At 33.4% G+C, this 21,471-nt stretch overlaps 1 protein-coding gene across 6 annotated transcripts in view; it reads left to right on the top strand.

Annotated features, from left to right (window-relative positions):
* Positions 1-21,471, top strand: part of KANSL1L (KAT8 regulatory NSL complex subunit 1 like) — a 137,168-nt gene that overhangs the window by 100,902 nt on the left and 14,795 nt on the right. For all 6 annotated transcript variants that reach the window (XM_028112223.2, XM_028112227.2, XM_028112226.2 and 3 more), the window contains exons 7-8: positions 13,297-13,462; positions 16,498-16,605. In XM_028112223.2, the coding sequence (XP_027968024.1) occupies positions 13,297-13,462; positions 16,498-16,605 (274 nt within the window). The remainder of the gene's footprint in view (positions 1-13,296; positions 13,463-16,497; positions 16,606-21,471) is intronic.

Below are 21,471 nucleotides of genomic sequence, written 5' to 3' on the forward strand. Positions count from 1 at the left end.
TATCTCCACTTCGTTTAGGTATTTTTCTGAGGTTTTGTCTTGTTCTTTCATTTTAAGCATATTTCTTTGTCTTCTCATTTTGCCTCTCTGTGTTTATATGTATTAGATAGATCAGCTGTGTCTGTTGATCTTGAAGGAATGGTCTTATGCAGAAGGCATCCTGTTGGGCCCAGAATCCTAATCTCTAATGGTCAACAGAACCACCTGCTCCAGGGTTGTCCCATTCTTGTGGGGGGTGTGTGCCCTCCTGTGTGGCTAGACTATAAGTGCTCTGGGTGCATTTGTGGGTGGGGCTGGCTCCCTTGGCAGAAACCATTTTGGAAGGGTTCTTGTCCTAGCTGAGGCTGCCTGCTATGTATGCTGGGGCAGGTGCCACTTTTTTTGGGATGCCAGTGTCAGCTGAGGCTGGCAGGACAGGAACTGCTTTGTTATGGTTTCCTGCTGGGGTGGATGGGTTGCTATGGGCAGCTCTGCAGGGGAATGCCAGGGCAGAGGGAGCAGTGCTAGCAAGGTAGATGGAGAGTATCTGAAATGGCACAAGTCAGCTTTGGACTAGCTAGGCAGAAAGAAGGCAAGAAAAATGGTACCTGCCAGCAGCATTTCTGTCCTGGAGAAAGTTCCTACATATCCCTATGTGTACATTACACATCCTAAAATTAGTCAGTAGATCGCCTTCACATATGGCCCAGAAGCTTTTCACATGGCTGCCTCTGTAGTGGTTCTTAGAGAAAGTGAATTTGTGTGTGTGTTCTTTAGGGTGAGAGTCTTGATTTCCTGTAGCCCTTTGGCTCTCCTGAAATAAGCCCCATTAATTTTCAAAGCTTCCAGAATTAAGCCCTGCTGATTTTCAAAGCCAGACATTATGAAGACTTGTCTTCTTGGTGCAGGTTCCCAGGACATGGGGTGCCTGATGTGGGGCTTGAACCTCTTTACTCTTTAGGGAGTACCTTCATGCCTGTGATATCCCTCCTATTTGTGGGTGCCAAGCCAGGGTGTGGGTTGTGATTAAACCATGTCTCTGCCCCTCCCACCCTTTTTGATGTTGCTTTTCCTTTATGTCTTAAACTGTGGAATAGCTGTTCTGCTAGTCTTCAGATTGTTTTCAGAGATAGTTGCTGTATATATAGTTTCAGCCTTGGTGTGTCTGTGGTAGATGAGCTCAGGATCCTCCTCCACCTTGATTGGGATCTCTTTGGCTGTTGGTATTTTGGTAGGGATTTCTTGAATTTGTAAATCACTATAGCAGTATATATCATCTTAACAGTAATGTCTTCCAATCCATGCGCATAAGATGTCTTTCCATTTTATTTATGTTCTCTTTAATTTCTTTCAGCAGTGTTGTATAGTTTTCAGGGTATAAGTCTTTCACCCCCTTGGTTCAATTTATTTCAAGGTATTTTATTTTTTTTTGATTCTATTATAAATGTAATTTTCTTGATTTCCTTTTTGGATTGTTCATTGCTGATGTATAAAAGTGCAGCTGACTTTTGTTTGTTGACCTAGTAACTTTGCTGAATTCATTTCATAGCTATAGTGGCTTTATTGTGGGCTTTTTGCAATCTTCTATATCGAGGAGCTTTTCATCTGCAAATATATAACTTTACTCTTTCTTTCAAATTTTTATCTCTTTTATTTCTTTTCCTTGCCTGATTGTTGTGACTGAAGTTCCAATATAATATTGGATATCAGTAGTGAAGGTGAAGAAGACAAGAACACCCTGGTCTTGTTTTTCATCTTAAGTGGAAAGTTTTTAGTCTTTTATCATTGACTATGATCTTAGAAATGGATTTTTCATACATTCTTATTATCAGGTTGAGGTAGTTCAACTTACATGTTTATAAGTATATCTGTTGGAAAGATTCTCAGAAATTGAATTGCTAGGTCAAAGAGTATGTATGTTTATAAATTTAGTTATCTGGGGCACTTGGGTGGTGCAGTCGGTTAAGCATCCAGCTCTTGGTTTTGGCTCAGGTCATGATCTCATGGTTGTAAGATCAAGCCCTGCTTTTGGGCTCCACACTCAGTGTGGAGTTCACTTGAGATTCTCTCTCCCTCTCCCTCTGCCCCTCCTGCTCATGTTCTCTCTAAAATAAATAAAGAAATCTTTTAAAAAGAAATTAATTAATTTTCTTTCTTCTTTTTTTTTTTGTCAAGTTGCCCTCTGTATGGAGATGAACTGGTTTGTATTCCTACCAGCAATGTATGAGTGCCTATTTCTTCATATGTTTATAACAGTAAAATTTTAAACTTTTGGTCTTTTTGTTTTTAAAAATTTTATAGGTAGAAAACATGGTATCATGGTGTAGTTTCCATTTACATTAATATGAGACTGATCATTTTTGCATATGTTTAAGAGAGATTTTTATTTGTGAACTGACTTCTTATATCTGTTGCCCACTTTTCTGTTATTTGTTGCTTTTTTATTGATTTTTAGGTGTTTTTCATATATATTAGAAAAATATTTTATTATATATTTTTCTCACATATACTTAATATATATTTAGAGAAATTTTCCCTTTGTTATGACTTGCTGGTATCTTTCCCCTGTTTTTCCTTACTTTTTTGACTTTTTTTTTTTCCCATGGAGAAGTTTTTAATTTTTATTGGTGAATTTATCAAGCTTTGTATTATGGCTTCTGGTTTTTGAGTCAGAGTTCCAAAGTTTTTCCTCATTCTGAGTCATAAAATCATTCTGTATTTTCTCCTTATTTGGTTATTTTTTTTCTACTAGAGATTCCTTAATATAGACAGTCTGTAATCAAAATGATATCTCACTCTTTAATAAAAGTAATTTAGGGATGCCTGGGTGGCTCAGTTGGTTAAGCATCTGCCTTTGGCTCAGGTTATGATCCCGGGGTCCTGGGATCAAGTCCCACATTGGGTTCCTTGCTCTGTGGGGAGCCTCCTCCCTCTGCCTACCTCTCTTTTTGACAAATAAATAAATAAATAAAATCTTTTTAAAAAAAGTAACAATTATTTTCCCATCAGACTTTACTCAAAGTTACCTAATAAAAGCACCATATGTAGCCACTTAAATGGCTACAGTTCTTAGAATGCTCCCATGCTTTCATTTCTTACTGGCTTAGTACAAGGTTAGTTAGAAGCTGCTAAACATGAATGAGACTTGGGGGATGCAGAATTCCTTTAAGTTAAGCCTGCCAGTTGACAAGTCCTATCCATCTATGCAGAACTTCTAATCTTTGCATTCAGGAAGGAGTCCTGTTGGGGAAATAGATGTTCTTGTGCAATAGCAGAGGCATATACAGCTATTTAGAATAATCTACTTAGTATGTTCTCCCTATTTTTCTTTCTTCTCTCTCTCTTTTATTTTAGAAATACAAACTACCCATCATGTGCCACACAATGTGTAGGGGATAGCATGGTGAACACAATAGAAAAGGTTCTTGCCTTTATGGAGCTTATATTCAGTTTTGGGAGAGAGAAAATGTAAATTTTAACTAATGATGGGCTTTGGAAAAAACAGCCAACTGAAGTAAGGACATAGAGTTCTGGGGAAGAAGATAGTCTCTTTTAGTTTAGATAGTTTCACAAAGGCTTTTCAAAATAATTGGCATTTCAATAGAGATTTGATTGACATGAAGAGGAAGTACACCATACAAAGATCTAAAGGTGAAGCATTGCATTGTATCCAAGTGGTTAAACATAGGAGGAAAAACCAGCTGCAAGAAAGAAAGGCCAAAAAAGTAGCTAACCTTGGTGGATATAGATAATGCAAAGAACAGAATATAATGTCAAGAATAGCCTGTTATAAAAAGGAGCAATAATAGAACCAAAAATTTCCTTTAAAAAGTAAAATTTCAGTATAAAAATTAGAATATAAAGTCATAGAAATCTACCAGAACACAGAAAAATTATACATGAAGCGTTCCCATCGTTAAAAAACAACATGGTGCTTTCAGTTTGAGTACTATTTGAGCATTAAGAGTTATATAGCCTACACCTAATCACATTTTAATGAAATTTTTGAAGATATTGGTTGTAAGATCTTAAGGCTTTTTTTTTTTTTAAGATTTTATTTATTTGACAGAGAAAGACACAGCGAGAGAGGGAACACAGGCAGGAGGAGTGGGAGAGGGAGAAGCAGGCTTCCCACTGAGCAGGGAGCCCGATGTGGGGCTCGATCCCAGGACCCTGGGATCATGACCTGAGCTGAAGGCAGACGCTTAATGACTGAGCCACCCAGGCGCCCCAATCTTAAGGCTTTTGAAAGGAAAACAAAACTAACCACAAAAACAACACATGACCTGTAATGGATAAGAATGGAACTGCTGTTGAAATTCTCATCAGTGACTCTAGATGCCAGAAGACAATGTAACAATATCTCCACAAAGTTCTGAAGGAAGATTATTTTGAACCTAGGGATGAGATAAAATTGCCATTTTTTTTTTCTGATGAAATAATTACATAGGAAATCGAGCAGAATCAAAGGTTATTAGAACAAATGTAATTTCTCCACATAAGTAATAACCAACTAAAAATACAATAAAAACAAGATATATCTCCAAAGGCAGACTGTCAAATACCTCATAATTAACAAAGAATATATAAAATTGCTATAGAAATAAGCTTAAAGTTCTTATTACAGGGTATAAAGTAATATCTTAATAAGTGGGAGACATTCATGCTTCCTGAATTAATGGTAATTGTGATCAAAATTTTTGCTGGATTTTTTGAAACACCTTAACTTATTTAAAAATATATATCCATAAATAGCTAAGTATACTTTTAAAAAAATGATGGGAGGATGGATAGCTGGTAGGACTACCAGAAACTGATTTACAATAATGTAGTATATGGGTTGGCACAAATGCAGACAAATGGATTCCAAATAAGATCTCTATGATAAAACCATTTAAGTAAACAAATATTAAAATTACAGTGTGTTCCACAATAATGCACACACACACACAAAGAGATCCAAATACATTAGAATAGAGGTGAAAGGAAATAGTAGTGGAGAATGAGGATTAAAAGGGGATATAGGAACACCTGTGTGGCTCAGTTAAGTGTCTGACTCTTGAGTTCAGCTTAGGTCTTGATCTTAGGATCGTGAGTTCAGGCCCCACGTTGGGCTTCATGAGGGGTTTGGAGCCTACTTTAAAAAAATGGAATATAAAACAGAATAGTATTACATTGTATGATATCATAGTTGTGACCATATCACAATTTTTAATACATTCATCAGCTCTTGGACATTTAGGTTGTTTCTGGGTTTTGGCTATTATGAGTAAAGCTCCTATAAATACACAACTTTTTGTGCCATTGTTTTTAGATGGTATCATTTCATGTTACCAATTTACCAGAGTTCAAATTGTTCCATATTCAACACAATATTATCAGTCCTTCTTATGTTAGTTCTTCTACTGGGTATGTTGGTATCATAAGTAAATGATGCTTACTTTGGGTTTAATTTGCCTCCATCTCTTTTTCTAACTTCTTTTAAGGTAGAAGCTTAAAAACATAGATTTTCAGTCTTCTTTTCTAATATAATCATAGAGAGCTATAATTTTTCTTTTGGACACTGCTTTAACATCCTACAACTTTTGATATGTTTTAATTCAAAATATTTTCTAATTTCTCATATGATTTCCTCTTTGACCCTGGATTATTTTCAGTTGTGTTTAATTTTCAAATATTTCAGGGTTTTCCAAATATCTTCCGGTTACTGATTTTTTATTTAATTCCATTGTGATTACAAAACATACTGTGTATGATTTTGGTCCTTTTAAATTTATTGAGATTTGTTTTATGGCTCGTCATACAGTCTGTCTTGGTGACTATTACATACTTGAAAAGAGTATATATTCTGTTTTATTTATGGGGTTTTCTATAAACGTTCATTAGGTTTATTTAGTTGATAATGCCAGTCAAGTCTTCTATATCCTTACTGATTTTCTTCCTGTTTGGTTCAAATCTTCAATTATAAGTGTGGATTTGTCTATTTCTTTTTAGTTATTTCCATTTTTGCTTCATATATTTTGAAGTTTGGTTAGTACCTGCATAGATGTTTAGTTTTATTTTTATGTCTTTATGATTTGACCCTTTTATGTATTTGTCCATATTCCTGAAATCTGCTTTCACTGATACTAATTTAATGATTAGTGCTTGGGTGGTATATCTGCTTCCATACTTTAACTTGTAACTTATATATGACTTTAAAGTGGCTTTCCTGTAGACAGTATATGTTTAGGTCTTTTTTATCCAATCTGAAAGTTTCTGCCTTTTGATCAGAGTAGTTAGACCATTTACATTTAATGTAATTATAATATGGTTAGATTTAAATCCAACATTTTGCTGTTTATTTCTCTCATGTGTTGTTTGTTCTTTTTTCCTGCTTCCTCTGCCACCCCCAAATTAATTGTTCTTAGACTGACCTTTTTGCTTCATTCCATGCAGGTGTAGATTATTATTTGACAAATGATTAAGAAGCACCCCATATGGATTTCTGGAGCCCTTTCTCTGGATAGCTTCCCCTCTTAGGGTACTCTTTTCTATAAATTGTAGCTACCATTCTTCCCTAGACTTCAATATCTGTCACTTCAAATCAGATAGACTGTCATACTCTATTTGGACCCCCCTCCTTGTGCCAAAATCGTAGGAACATATCTCCATGCAAAAAGCTGTTAGATTTATAGGATCACCTCATTTGTTTTCTTAGAGATAACAGTCATATGCTGCCTCTTGTCCAAATTCTGAAAACAGTTGTTTGATATAAGTAGCATAGCTGTACTTCTTCATGGACAGAAATGGAGATGCCGTTTTTTTCCTTTCAAAATTGATTTTTTTTTTAATAGCATATCTCATTTAGCTACTATTTAATCTCTTTCTTCCACAATAAGTTTGAAAGTGTTTGTATTTATCTCTTTCAAATGTTGGGTTCCTTGAGAAGCACTGCAGTATCTCTGGTTTCTTATTTCATTCTTCACCCTACTACAGTATGGTGACCAGCAAAAGCATTTTATTGAAATATTTTTTTAAAGGTCAGAGTCACCTTTTAGTTGCCAGATCTAATGCAGAACTTCTGATCCCAGCAATGTGGTGGAATAGTTCTTAGGAAAGCCTCCAGATACAAAATATTAGAATGTAAAATGTAAAAAAATATTTTATACAATGCATGGTTAATCTGCCTAGAAAAATGGAAATCCTCAGAATTGAAAATGAAGGAAGGACGGGAGACGGAGGAAGGGAAAGAGAGAGAGAGACATTTTTGCTTAATAGTCTTGAGATAGACTGGAGCTGAAGTCTAGAACTGGGAGATATGAGGAAGCATATTAGAAATCCTGCATAAAGCCAAGGGCCTTTAAATGCTACTCACTTTGTTAATGGGTGAACTAGAACTCAAGCCTGCTACACAGAGATGCAAAGAGCTTGCCTTTGTCTGCCTTAGGCTCTGACTAAAAATGGAAAAAAGAGTGTCTGCGTAGAATTTATAACAACAGATTAGGCCTTTTATACTGGATTTAGCTGCTAAGGACTTTAAAATGACTGTGATTAATATGTTTAAAAAAATAGAGAACAAGTAGAAAAAATAAACAAATAGACTGTTTCACCAGATAATTGGAGTCTACTTTTTAAAAAGACACTCCTATGAACATTTCAAACTGAAAAATACAACATGTGAAATTAATACCTCACCAGATGAATTTAACTACAAATTAGATTACAAATAAGAGCAGAAGTCAGGATTAATAAACTAAAAGACTTATTAATATAAAATACCAAGTGGAAGCATAGGGATTAGAAAGAATTTTAAAAATACAAAAACCACAACAGACAGAAGTGTGCGACAGTGAAAAAAATCTAACCATATATGTCCTTGGAGTCTAGGAGAGAAAGAGAGAGAATAGGGTGGAAGTAACATTTCAACAAACAATAATAGAGTGTTTCCTAAACTAAAAAGAGACATTAACCTGTAGATTCCAGAAGTTCTGTGAACCTCAAAAAGAACAAATATTTAGAAGTTACATAAAGACATATTATGGCAAGCCTGCTAAAATGAAAAACATAGAGAAAATTTTAAAAGAAGTCAGGGTAAAAAAGACGTATTACTTTTAAATCAGGGCAACAATAAGACTTAACTACTAACCAGAAACAGTGGAAGCCAGGTAAAAATGAAGGTATCCTTAAAATGTTGAAAGAAAAAATGAAAAAAACAAAACAAAACAAAAAACCTAGAATTCTATAGTCACAAAAAAATCCTTTGAAAATGAATATACAAAAGTTTCAGATAAATAAAAGTGGAGAGAATTTGACAGCAAATCTACAGTATAATAATAGCAAAGGAAGAAGAAACATGATCTCAGCTGGAAACAGAATTATAGGAAGGAGCTAACAACAACAGAAAGGATAAGTATATGGGTAATATAAATTTTGACAGTAATACTAATAGTAATATATTGTAGTGTTTTGACTATATGTAGAATTAAAATGGCAACAACAGTAACACAGAAAGAGGAGAGTAAATGGAGTTAAAGTGTTCTAATGTCTCACTGTTTTCAGGAAATGGTAAAAGGAAATATTTGTATTCTCTAAAAGCAAACAACTTAAAAATGTACATTATAATCTCTAGGGAAACCACTAAAAAGTAAAAGAATGTATAAATCTGATTAAGCCCAAAGAAATCAAGATAGGAATCAATGAAGTATAAAACAAACATACATGTACAATAAATTTTATATACAATGTAGAAAGTAAACAAATCCAATTGCTGGTTCTTTGAAAAGAAATTGATAAATTCCAGCAAGATTCTTCAAGAAGAATCCAAAGTTGGTTTGACATTTAAAACTTTGTTAATATAATTAATTCACCACATTATTAAACTTAAAAAGGAAAATCATGTAATCATTTCAGCGGGTTCACAAAAAATATGATTAAATTCTACATTAATATATTTAAAAAATACCTTTGGCAGCCTATGAATATATTGATAAAGAGTATGACCCCCTCCTAAAGAAATCTACAATTATTCTTAATCCATATCATTCTTAATTCTTAGAAATTAAAAGCATTTCCTTTATAATATGGACCAAAACAGTATCTTCTTTGGTCATTTCTAATCATTACTTAAACTGGTGAGCCCATCTAGCATGGTTGGAACCCCATGAATAATGATAAAATAAAATTTTAGGATTGAATGAAAGAAACTAAACTGTCATTATTTGTGGATAATATGTTTGAATAATAGAAAACTAAAAGAAACTACAAACATATTAGAGTAAGAAAGTTTAGTAAAGTTGTGGGGTATGTTCAAAATATAAAAGTCGATTTTATTTTTTAAATTCATTTTACAATTGAAAAAAATAAATATTAAAGTACCAAAAAAAATACAACTAACAAAATATGTGAAGACTTTTAAAGAAGAAAATTATAAAGTTTTGTTGAAATTAAAGAGGACCTAAATAAATGAAGAGATATGTTATATTCATGGATTGGGTGACCTTTAGTTATGATATCAAAATCAAAAATCTCCCAATTGATTTACAAACTTCAGTGTAGAAAAGCTCTACAGGTTTTTGATGGAAATTAAGCTGTTTCTAAAATTTATGCAGAAGAGTAAAAGCCAGTAATAGCCAAGACACCCCTGAGGAACAAGGTAGAGAAACTTGGAATATCATATATCAAGATGTAAATAATGTAGTAATTAAGGCATTGGTTATTAGCATAGACACAAATGGTATATTAGAGATTCCTGGAATAGTCCCATACATATATGGAATGTGGTAGCATGTAGATCAATTGGAAGAGGATGTTCAATGAAAGGTATTTGGTGAGTAGATGATCCATATAAGAAAAAAAATTAGATTGAGATTGGTTTCACATCATGCACCAAAAAAATCAATTTCAGGTAAAGACCTAAGTACAAAAGGCAAAACCTTAAAACTTTAGGGGGGAAAAAAGGTGGAAGAATATCTTTTGACTTCAGGGTAGGGAAAGACTTTCTCATAAAGATACAAAGTGCAAACTATATGTAAAGGAAACATTTAAGTTAACATCTGTTGATCAAAAGACATTGGAAAGAAAGTGAAAAGAGAAGCTCAGAGGATTTGTAATTTTCTAGAATGTGGAAAGAAAACTTTAAAAATCAGTAAGAAAAAGACATTCCAAGAGAAAAATCAAAATACGTATTTCCCAAAAGAAGGAAAAGTGAATGGCCAATTTTAGGTATGAAAAGGTGGTCAACTTAAATAGTAAGCAGAACAATGCAAGTTTCAACCATGAGATAATATTTGTATGCTCTGAGATTTGCAAAAATAAAATCTGGCAGTCTGCATGTTGGCATGAATCTAAAGCAGTGAGAGCCAAGGTTGGCTTGATTGGAGTGTAAATTTAGTTACAAGTACTTTGTAATACAATGTATCATCTAGTGAAGTTGAATGTGTGCGTTCATGCGTTTCTTTAACCTAGCAATTCCATTTTTAGCAGTATACTCCAGAGAAATTCTTACACCCATGTACCAGGAGACAAGATACTCATACTAGCATTGTTCATAATAATAAAAAGTGAGAAACAGTCCAGATATTTATAAACAGGAGGATGATGAATTGCATGTACATAATGTTGGGTAATACAGCAGGCAAATACATTTAACAGCATTCTGTCTATATACATTTTAAAGCATACAGATTTTAAAAGTTATGTAGAATTACATATATTCATGTGGAAAAACTATAAAGGAAATCAAGGAAATGATAAAATTCAGGATAGCAGTTACTGCTGGAAGTATAAAAGAAAATATGTGATTAAGGAGGCACATTGTGTTAGTTAAGATACAGGTTTTTGACAGAAAACCCACATAGTGACATAAACAAGATACAAGTTTATTTATCTTGTAACAGGTTGAAAATATCCCAGGCATGACAGTTACGTTCTACATGGTTATCTAGGAGCCAGGCTCCTCTTTTTGGAGCTCCTCATCCACATGGTTATGATGGCTCATCACCAGAGCTACATTTCAAGTGTAATGTGGAAGAATGGAGGAGTAAGTGACCTTAAAAAGGAAGTTGTACATGAAGACTTCTCTTCATGGTCTTCTGGCTAGACCATATCCATTGTATAGTAATTTTTAGATCCAAGGAGGCTTGAGAAATGTGCCTAGCTGAAAATTAGGAGTTCTAGAACAGAGAGAAAGAAAGAGAGCACAGGTATTGGGAGGAAAGTAGCAATTTCTGCCATAGGCTCATGTGGCTAGGGTAGGAGGGGAAAGCATAAAGGTATTGGTATTGTTCTGTTTCTTGAAATAGGATGGTGAGTATAGTTGTCTTTTTAAAATTTTATGCGTTCCCTATAAATTATATGCTTTTGTATATATGGAATGTTTCATTATTAGAGCTAAAAAGTTTAGTGGATATTTTTTAGCTTTATTTTGCTTGAATTTTATGCAGCATATGGTACTGTTGTTCACACCCTCTAGACATACGAATTTTTATTGGCAAGAATCTCCTGGTCTTTCTCTTATTTTTCCATCCATTCCTTTTCAGCCTCCTAGGCTTCATTTTCTCTGCAGGGAACAAAAAGGCCTTTCCTAGATGCCCCTCACTTGTCTCCATAATTATTTAGGATAGTTTCAAATTGGCTCATGGGTTTCCTGGATTTGGAAAAATTGCAAGAGAAAACTAATTATATGGTAAATATTCAGATTTTATCACCTTTTATTCATTATGCTCTATCCATATATGGAAAAGGGAGGTTAGCACATTTTTTTCTTTGTAATTTTAAATATTTTTTATACCTTTCTGAAGTACATAATAAAAGGGCAAATAATTCTAGGGTGAGTCCAGAGAACCCAGTGTATCTTGTAAAGGTAAGAAACAGCAACTGTTCTCATAAGTATATACATAAAACATCATTAGAATAAATCTTGGAAATGACTCATTATTATAATCATGTATAAACATGTGGTATCTTTTTATAAAAACTCAGCAGTTTACTTGATCTCCCAGAATGACTGCATTTCCTAACCCTCCTTGCAGCTATCTTGACCTAGGGCTTGGCTAATGGAATGTAAACAAAAGTCACTAAATGATAAATTTTAGCATATGTTAACAGGAACTATTTTTTCCCCAATGAAATAGTCTCAGGCATACATGCATTTGAGAATTTGTATTCACTTAAATTTTTATTAAAGTAAATAAGATAAAATTCAGTTAGCATTCAAGTTTCAACCATACGTCAGGGACTATGTCAGGTTGTGGGAATACAGGATTGAGCAAATTCTAGTCCCAACCTTCAGGGAACTAATAGTCCAGAGGAAATCTAGGTGAATGCTATGTTATAGATAGATAATGCCTAAGGTGCTGTGGAAACACAGAAAATGCCGAGGTTAGCTGGGAAACTCAAACTCAAGACAGTTGACAAAACCTAATGTAAGTTTATAAAATAAAAGCATTTAAAAATAGCATCTAAAGATCTCAGTTGTTATAAGCATTTTAAATAGTTACATTAAAAAAAATGAGTCCAAATGTTATTATAGGAGGTAGAGGTTGGGGGGAGGGAAGGAGTACAAATGAGCTCTATTAATTTTTAAAATATTTTATCTATTGTATAGATCTTTTCTTTGTATACTAATTTTATAACCAGAGAAAATAATTTAAAATCCAGTTTTTAAACAGAATATGTATTTCTTAATGTAGCAACGTAACTTTTTTTGATTTAGCTACATGGTTTTCTTAAGATTCCTGGAGTCTTTATTTTCAGAAACACAAACTCATGTAACATTTATAGTATGTGTTTTATACATATCTTTTTTAATGTATTAAGTTAAATCTTACTTAGTGTAAACATGTACAATGCTCATAGTACTTCACAGTAATTCCAGTGTAGATATCATCTGACATTGGAATTTAAGGCAGAGGTTCAAGTTTCATTCACTGACTAACAGATTGCAAGGAGGAGAACAGTATGCACAATTCTTAATCTTAACATAGCACCTGCTCTTACAGTTCTCACCATTATGGGATGTTGTAGCTATTCTCTTTTAACCCAACGTTCCTCAAACTCATTTCTCTTTATGGTGATTTCATAAGGCGAGGGAAAGACCCATTTTCACAGACGTTGCTCTTCCTTTTGAAAAACTGAAAAGGGATTAGTAAAATCTCATCACATTTATGGCCTTTAATAACTTCTCTCATAAACCCTTTGTCATTTTCAAGCTTTTTCTCTAAGGTGATTTATTAAGCCAGGACTTTCTAGTGTCATTCAGATACTGTACTCTGTAACTGTTACATTCTCTCTGATTCAGTTTTTAAGCAAAAACGAAATCTTTTTTTTTCCTTGCAGACTTTGCCTTCAAAAGAAACAACGTTTTTAAATACTACACAAATGCCTTGCTTGCAGTCAGCTTCAACTTGGAGTAGCTGTGAACACGATTCAAAATCTCAGATATTAAGAGAACATGTATCAGAATTGGACTCTTCTTTCCATTCTGTCCTATCATTGCCATCAGGTAAGCCTACTTATAAAAAAATTTCTAAGTAAACTCAGTATATTCTGTGGTGAAGTCTAATCCTATAGATAAAAGGAATCTAATAAAAATGTTATCAATTATTTTGCCACTGGATATTAGAACTAAACAGTTTTCATAGAGGAATTAATCCTGTGAGTTAATCTTCTACTTTTGCAAGTTGATTCTTAAATTCCTTGGAAACCATTTTGAGTTATATTGGGAAATAACTACGTTTTGATCTTTTCAGTGTTAAAATTTAGAATTTTATTGATAAAGTGACTATGCCATTGAAATGTTTCTCAGTGGGTTTTCTTTCCTAATATGTTGTTTTGCATGGAGTTTTCTCTGCTATATAATATTCCTCTGTTTAAAATCAGCATTGAGTTTCTTTGGGATAAGAAATTGCCTTTCTTTGGGATAAGAAATTGCCCATCTTTAGGTATAGTCAACTTTTGAACCTCAAGAAAATCTATAATCTGTAACTGAGTGAATGAGGCACGCATAGCCCCACATCCCTTTAAGTTTCTAGTTCTTGGTTTTTGTTGGAACCGTTCCTGTTGTTTCTTTCTTTTTTTTTTTTTAAGTTTTGGGGTTTTTTTGTTTGTTTGTTTGTTTTTAGTAATCTCTATGCCCAATGGGGGGCTCAAACTCACAACCCCAAGATCAAGAGTTGCATGCTTTTCTGAGCCAGCCAGGCACCCCTCCAGTTGTTTCTGTATTGAACTGAAGTAAATATTAGGGTAAAAAAGGAAACAGTCTTCACACTGGTTATCTCAGGTTCTTCTCTTTAAGGGAAGACATCTCAAATGGGCTTTTGTTTCCTTTTCAGCTTTTGGTTTTTATCATCCAGGGACTGCTCCTCTTTGTAAAGCACTATTTTCTGTACTTATTCTTGCCCTGAATCCTGAATCTTTGTTTTCTTACCAATTTTCGAGTGGTTTCTTAGCTACACCATACTTAGAATTAAGTTCCTGGGGGCGCCTGGGTGGCTCAGCTGTTAAGCATCTGCCTTTGGCTCAGGTCATGGTCCCAGGGTCCTGGGATCGAGCCCTGCATCAGGCTCCCTGCTCGGCGGGAGGCCTGCTTCTCCCTCTCCCACTCCCCCTGCTTGTGTTCCTTCTCTCACTGTGCCTCTGTCAAATAAATAAGTAAAATCTTAAAAAAGAAAAAGAAAAAGAATTAAGCTCCTGGCAGGAACTATGTTCCCATCTTTGAGGAAAGCTTAATAATAGAAAGAAACAATAATAAATATAACAATGGTAATGCAGCTAACATTTGGGCTTAGCATACCTGTAAGCACATTACATTTTCTTGTTTAATTCTTCCAGTTTCCTCTTTATCTTACATACAAGAAAACTGAAGCTTACTGTTCTAAGATTATACAGCTAGTAAATGATGGAGGCAAGATTTGATATGAGGTAGTCATACTCCAGAGCCACACTCCTAACCTTTACTCTTCACTGCCTTTCTGTTTTCTCCTGCTACATTTTGTCTCTGATATAACCCTGAGAGCTGGCATTAATTATCCTTCATTTAATCCTCTTATGTCCCTTCCAATAAGTTAAGATTAACTTCCCCACCTATTAATCAGGTTTTTCATGTCTTCTTGCATTCATTTAATAAAAATCTGAGTACCTACTATTTACTAGGTACTAAGAGTATAAATACAAATAAACCCTCAAAGTACTTGTATTCTAATTTAAGACAGCTGAAATGTAAACTAATAAGTGTATTAAACTGTTATGAAATATTCTTATAAAAGCCCAAAGGTGTGGGTACTAAGGAAGGTATATGGGTGGAACAAGGGCCTTCCCTAGTTACATCATGTTTTCTCACAACTCATGAGGAACAGTGGTAGAATAGGTGATATTTTCTTTATAAAAGTAAGTGATATTTCTTTGGAGAAATAAACTTATAAAAGTTTTGGCAGTTGGAAAATACTGGATTCCTGAAATGCTTAAATAACATATTTAATTTGTAATCTTAATTTCATTTTATAGTTTTTGTATGATCATAGTATATAGTGTTAGGACTGAAATCTTTCCTACCTCTGTTCTGTCCCTTTGGGATAGACTCCATGTTGAAACTCATGAACCTTTTTTTTTTTTAAGTGTATTTTTCCACACTTGAGTATGGATCTGAATTAAAATATATCATTTGAGGGAGAGATACTTCTTTGTTTAAAATCCAGACCTGTTCTGGGTCTGTTCTGATTTGTGTGTTCATAATTAGTTTTTTTCAGTAGCAAAACTTTCAATACACCAACTACTTTTAAAATACTTCTTTGTTTCTTAGGGAGAAGTTTAGGTGTCTCTATTAAATACTTTTGAAGATGGTTTTGTTTTTGCATCTTGAGGAAAAAACTTTAATAAATGTGAAACACATCTACTTTATTATTTAGCTCCTCTTTTGGTTGTGAGAATATAGAATATAAATATAGTGAATTGACATCTCAGTCTCTATTTAAAGGAAGAGAGCTAGTCTGTAAATGTGTTTTAATCTTTGTAAAAGTATATTTTGTGATTCATAATATTAGTAAACTAAGGGAATATGAAACTTGGTTTCATCAAAGGTAGCATCTGAATTATAATGGTTTTCCCTCAAGTAATTAAAACATATCTTTCAGAAACCTCATTATTTCAAATGTAAAATTTGTGGGGGTGGGGTGGAATGGACTTAGACTCAGCCAGGTTTGGCTGTATGTTTTATTCAAGACCTTTGGATACGTTTGTTTTATCTGGGAATAGTACTTACTAATACTTACAATTTTGATCATCTTATCTATTATTTTGGTTTATAAACTTATTCATCATTAGAGTTTTTATTTATTTAGTGCATATAAGCAGTAATTTCCAAAATACTGCTGTCTGTATGCTTGGAGAGAGTACTTTGCCACTTCTGATAGTTGTAACATTTCAAGTTTTTGCTTATTTTTCTAAGCTTATGTGCTACTTAGAGAAAGAAAGCAATCTTAATATTAGAATCTATAAAAAATGATATTCACTAAAAGTACTTTTTTTACTTTATTTTTCCAGATGTGCCTCTTCATTTTCACTTTGAAACACTGTTTAAAAGGACTGAAATAAAAGGAGATCTTGCTGAAAATAAATTTATAGGAGACTGTGTCATAGCTCCATCACCTGGTATGTCATTTACAAATCTTGTACTTTATATGCCTTTTACATCTTTCAGATACTGTTTTTGCTTTCTAAGGGAATAAAATTTAACAAAGGAACAAGATGTAAATCCTTAATTTTTAATACTCACTTTTTACAAATCACACATAACACACACATGTAGAAAATACACAGGAGTGATCTTAACAAGAAAGGTGATACTTATAGAATGAAAATTACGAAATATTGATAAATATAAAAAGAAATCTAAATACACATGGAGAATACAGGATTCCTAGATGATAGGATTAATAAGGATATCAATTCTTCCTATTGGTTTATATGTTTAATGCAATGTAACTTGAAGTTCTAAAAGAATTTGGTTAACGTAACAAAATAATTGTAAAGCCCATTGGGAAGAATAAATGGGAAAATACAAAACTAACTGCTGGAAGAAGTATTAAGAGAATCTATCCTAGCCACATATGGAAACATAACAAAAATCTGTAATAGTTACTAGCATAGATTTTGTGTATACATTTAGGAAAGTAAATCCATGAAGCAGACTATATAGCTTATACTTTATAAGGGAAGAATTGTAAATCAATGAGAACATGGAGAACTATTCAATAAATAGTATTGTTAGTACTATTAGTCTTTTGGGGGAAATTTTGTTTACATACTTGTTTCATACCATGTATCAGAATAAATTCTAGTTGGTTCCAAGAATTTGAAGAATTAAAACACTAAAATTACAAAATAAAAATAGAAGAATTATAATGAAATAGTTATGAGTATTATGGGGGCGGGACATTGTGCTTGGAAACAATCACAAGAAGAAAAACATCATGTTTTGACTGTCTACAAAGTGAAAATCTTAGTATCAAAAAAGTCATACAAAGATGAGGTAGATGAAATAATCATCTACCTCAAAAACTCAAGAATCAACTCAGTGCCTGTTAGAATTGGAGTTCTAAAAAGTAGCAGATTTTAAAATAAATTTATAAAAATCAGCAGCCTTATAAATACCAGTAATAACCAGTTAGAATATGTAAAGGAATTATACACATTGACAGTGAAAATATAAAATACCTAGGATTAATTAAACTTAGTAAGGACCTACATGAAGAAAACTTAAAAAGTTTACTAAGGAACACAAGAATATGTGCCTATAGAGAGAAATAACCTTATTCCTATCAGAAGACAATATTGTCTGAGGTGCCTGGGTGGCTCAGTCAAGTGTCCAGCTCTTGATCTCAGCTCAAGTCTTGATCTCAGGGTCATGAGTTCAAGCCCCACATTGGGCTCCACGCCCAGCATGGAGCCCACTTTAAAAAAAAAAAAAAAAAAAGGACAGTATTGGAACTTAAGATGTTATTTTTCCCCAGCTTAATTTTTAATGTAACTCTTAATTAGAATCATAGAGGTTTTTTTTAAGATTTTATTTGTTAGAGAGACAGTACAGGCAGGAAGAGCGGCAGGCAGAGGGAGAAGCGATGTGGGACTCGATCCCAGGACCCTGGGATCATGACCTGAGCCAAAGGCAGATGCTTAACCGACTGAGCCACCCAGGGATCCTAGTATTCTTTTCTTTTGGAACAAAGTTATTCTCAAGTTTATCTGAGAGAATAAATGTTGAATAGCTAATAAAATTTTTAAAAAGATCAGTAAGAAGGAGGTGCCAGGTAACAAAACTGTAAAGCCATAAGCATTATTTTATTGTGTTGTTGATGGAAGTCAGATCAAGAAAGCTAAATAGCCTAGAGATGGACCCAACTGTCCATTATATGATAAAAAGGTGGTTTTTCCTATCAGTGTGGGAAGGATGGCCTCATCAATAAATAATAACAATAATTCTTATGAAGCATTCCTTACACGCCACTACTGGTTGAAGGGCTTTATATTTGTTGATTGCTTTAATCTGTACAACCCTGTAAAGTGAGTATTATGATTTTCTTCCTTGCCTGATTTTCCCAAAGTCACATTTGAGTAGTGATAGGGTCAGGATTCAAGTTCAAGCAGTCTGGCTCAGAGTCCATGTTTTAAACAACTAAGTTTCTTCTAAAATCAGTGGATTAAACAATGACTTTTTGGGGAAAAAAAAGATCTCTACCTCATACAGCACATTAATGTTCATCCATCTTAAATTTATTTTAAATACATTCCAGATGGATTAAAGAGTTAAATGTTAAAAGTGCTGTCTTAAAAGAATTAGAAAAAAAAAACATGTATTTAATGATGATATTGAAAATAATAATCATAAGTAACATTTATGGAGTGCTTATGTGTAGACACTCTGCTAAATATTTACTATTTTTTCTGATTACATTAGGACATTTAAATGTTACAATCATCAATTCTGGCAAGATGTGTGTAGTAAAAAGAGGACCCTCAAATATTTTAGAGAGCATTAAGAATACAGACCTTTTGGGAAGTACTGTGAAATTAATTACAATGCCTTTAAACTAGGTATTCTTTAAATAAGCTCATTGAGGAAAAATAACCATTTACTTGTGCAAATGTTTACTAAACTGTTAACTGTGTATTTTGACCCAGTAAATCCATTTCTGGTAACCTAGCCTAATGCTTAATATAAAACCACCTTTATTTACAAATCTATTCATTTTACCATTATTTGTGTTAATGAAAAACTGGAAACAACTTAAAAGAGTATAATTGAGATATGGTTAACACAGTGGAACATGCAACTTTTAAAAATATCTTTAAAGTTCATGTAAGGATGGAAACATCAAAGAATGTCAAGTAATAGAAAAGGACAAACATGTTTTACTTCTATGTATGGTACGATTATAACCATGTAAAAATGTTCATTCTTCTATCAACCAAATGCAATGTGTGGGTCTTTTGGGGATCCTGATTTGAACAACTCAGCTGTACACATACACACAATTTTTGAGATAATGAAATTTGAACACACATGGCTGTTGAATATTAATGAACTTTGTTAGATGTAATAATGCATGTGGTTACATAAACACACACACTCTTTATGTTTGTTAGAAATTCAAGCTCACATATCTGTAGATGGGATTTGCTTTAAAATAGGTTAGCAAAAAAAAGTTGGGGAGAGAGAGGAAACAAGGTTGGTCACTAGTTTGTAATCGTTGATAATGAATGATAGGTGTAGGGGAGATTATTCTTCTCTTCTTCATTTGTGTTTGTTGAAATGTTTCCACAGTAAAAAGTTTTTTAAAAAAATGAAAGCACTAAGGACAAGGAGCTATTGTCTATGCTTAGGGAAAAAAGACTGAAGAAATACAGGAAAATATAGGGTTATGTTCAAATACTTTTTCATGATATAATTTGCCTCCTTGGAATTTATACTGAGACTAATTAAAAAAAAAAAATGCATGCATGAAGGTGACTGTTTTAAGAGTAACCCTAATAGGAATATCATGATGATAACAACTAGCTCTAACAGCTAGGGGATAGTTAAATGATATTATCTCTAACCAGAAGAATATTAGGTAACCATTTGAAAAAATAACAAGTGAATTAATCAAATTTGAAAAATACAGTTGTACATATATTTAAATGAAGTTACATTTGAAATGTGAATATAAAATGTATGCATTTGTTTGAAAGGAATATACAAAAATGAAATTATATGCTGTTAGATAAGTGAGATTAGGTGATTATATACAAAAATGAAATTATATGCTGTTAGATAAGTGAGATTAGGTGATTATATTATTTCTAATGTTATTTATCTGAAATTTAAAAAAGATAGAGCAGTGTAATAATGTGTTAGGCACAGAAGTAATAGTAACTTATCAATAATGCTAGTAATGGGGGAATTGAGAGCTAGGAACAGAAGATATTTGAGATGAATGCTGCCATATTATTAGGCAAATCAGTGAAGTATATTCTATTGTATCCCAATCTCTCCTCCCTTATTTTCTTTCCCTACCACTCCCAACCCAAATAATTAAGCATTAATTAGATTTCATCCTATGTAACCATGTCTGAAATACTGGTCATTATTATTCGTTGTTAGTTATTTCTGTAGAATTAAATAAAACTAGAGTTCAACATTTATTGATCACTCACTCTGTACCAAGGCAGACTGAAGAGTCAAAAGTGAATCACAGGGAATCAAAGAAATTATAATGTAATAAGAGGAAGCAGACACACAAATAACTATTAAAATGATGTGGGCACAGATATGATAAAAATATTCTAAAAAGAAGAAGGAGTGTGTAACTTTGCCTAGGGGAAGGCAAGAGGAAGGGAGGGGTCAGGATAATGGGGAGAGGGCAAGAGGAACTCCAGAAAGATGGTAATGCCAAGTATGGCTTTAAATACTTAATTGGAATTTAGAGGAAGAAGAGTAAAGTGTTCCAAATCATTGTTTCTCAAACTTTTATGTGCAAACAAACTACTTGAGGGATGTTGTTAGAATGCAGTTTCTGATTCAGTAAGTCTGGAATGGGGTCTGATTCTGCATTTCTAACAAGTCCTAGGTGGTTCAAATGCTGTTGGCCCATATTGATTTTAAAATGGAAACAAACGTGATTTGTCATGGAGACATAAAACAGTGTGATGTATTCAAGTATATACAAAATGCCTGGTATTATAGGGTAAATTGTGTGAAGGTAAGTAGATGGATGTTTGTGTGCTTTGTCACAGAGCTTTTATTTATCCTCTGTTGTCCAGAAGAATTTTAAGAATGCACAGCTGACTTCAGGTAACAAGTAGGGCAAAGACAAATTGTAGTGGGATGAAGAGTAAATGATTAGTTGCCAATTCTGAGGAAATACCAGGCAAAGCCAATTAAGGGCCTGTACTCATCAAAATATGCAGTCATGAAAGACAAGACAGTGGAACTATTTCAGATATAAGAAAACTTTAGACACATGACAACTAAATGCA

Source organism: Eumetopias jubatus, unplaced genomic scaffold, assembly GCF_037043125.1.
Source record: "Eumetopias jubatus isolate StellerSeaLion01/CBP00866 unplaced genomic scaffold, mEumJub1_p1.0 scaffold_3, whole genome shotgun sequence".
Classification (NCBI taxonomy): Eukaryota; Metazoa; Chordata; class Mammalia; order Carnivora; family Otariidae; genus Eumetopias; species Eumetopias jubatus.